The sequence below is a fragment of the Sturnira hondurensis genome, unplaced genomic scaffold (genome assembly GCF_014824575.4).
Source record: "Sturnira hondurensis isolate 20B ecotype Veracruz unplaced genomic scaffold, ASM1482457v3 Scaffold0018472, whole genome shotgun sequence".
NCBI classification, from domain to species: Eukaryota; Metazoa; Chordata; class Mammalia; order Chiroptera; family Phyllostomidae; genus Sturnira; species Sturnira hondurensis.
The window spans coordinates 1-1032 of NW_028091103.1; the positions used below are offsets into that span (position 1 = coordinate 1).

A 1032-nucleotide genomic window follows, 5' to 3' on the forward strand; every position below is an offset into this window, starting at 1 on the left:
CGCGGCTACTACAACCAGAGCGAGGACGGTGAGCGCGCGGGGCCGGGCCGGCCACCACCCCCAGCCCCGCAGACGGGCGGGGTCGCCCCGAGTGTCCGCGTCCGAGCTTCACCCCGAGAGGAGCCCACGGGACTCGGACCGGGTTTCATTTTCGGTGTAGGTTCGATCCCCGCGGGTCCGGTCAGAGAGGCAGCGGGGTGACTTCGGGGCGGGGTCAGGGTCTCACACCATCCAGACCATGCACGGCTGCGACGTGGGGCCGAACGGGCGCTTCCTGCGCGGGTATTACCGGTCCGCCTACGACGGCGCCGACTACATCGCCCTGAGCGAGGACCTGCGCTCCTGGACCGCGACCGGTGCGGCGGCTGGGATCACCCGGCGCAAGTGGGAGGCGGGCGGTTGCGCTGAGCGATGGAGAAACTACCTGGAGGGGGAGTGCGTGCAGCGGCTCCTGCGGTACCTGGAGCTCGGGAAGGCGGCGCTGCAGCGCTCAGGTACTGGGGCTCGCGGGGCCCCCCGCCCTCGGGCTGGGCTCCGACGGGGAGACGGGACCCGGGACCCGGGACCCGAGTCAGAACCGCCTCTGGGTCGGGAGACCGAGTCCGCCCCGACTTTCCGACCCGGGACCGGAGGGCGACCCCGCCTTCTCTCAGGGACGCCCAGGGGCAGCCTCTCCAGGGACGGAGGGGACGCGCCCCGAGATGTCCGGTCAGCGGCCCCCTCTGACCCTGGCGGCGCCCCGGCCCGTGGGGACCTCTTCTCTCAGGCCCGATCCCGCCCCGCACCCGCGGGTCTCCGTCCGACCCCCCCTCTCCGCAGCCACGTGCCACCCCCTCCCCAAGTCTGGACCAGAAACGCTTTTCTCCCTCAGACCGGCCTGCATCTGGGCTGAGTCCCTCTGGTTCTAGAACTTTCTACAGACCAGGGGATCCCCCCAGCTGCCTCTGTCAAGACTGGGTCTGGGCTGTACCTCCGCCCCATCCTGTCCAGTCTCGGGTTGGCCACGGGAGCGCTGCTGGACTGCCCTGCGGC

The 1032-nt window shown here is 71.5% G+C and overlaps 1 protein-coding gene across 1 annotated transcript; it reads left to right on the forward strand.

Annotated features, from left to right (window-relative positions):
- Positions 1 to 3: 3 nt before the first annotated feature.
- Positions 4 to 973, forward strand: LOC119003007 (uncharacterized; the record flags this gene model as incomplete). The annotated part of the gene is made up of 2 exons (XM_037069121.1): positions 4 to 28; positions 219 to 973. Coding segments are annotated over 2 exons (699 nt in total), but the record flags the coding sequence as incomplete, so codon positions are not given.
- Between the last annotated feature and the right edge of the window lie 59 nt (positions 974 to 1032).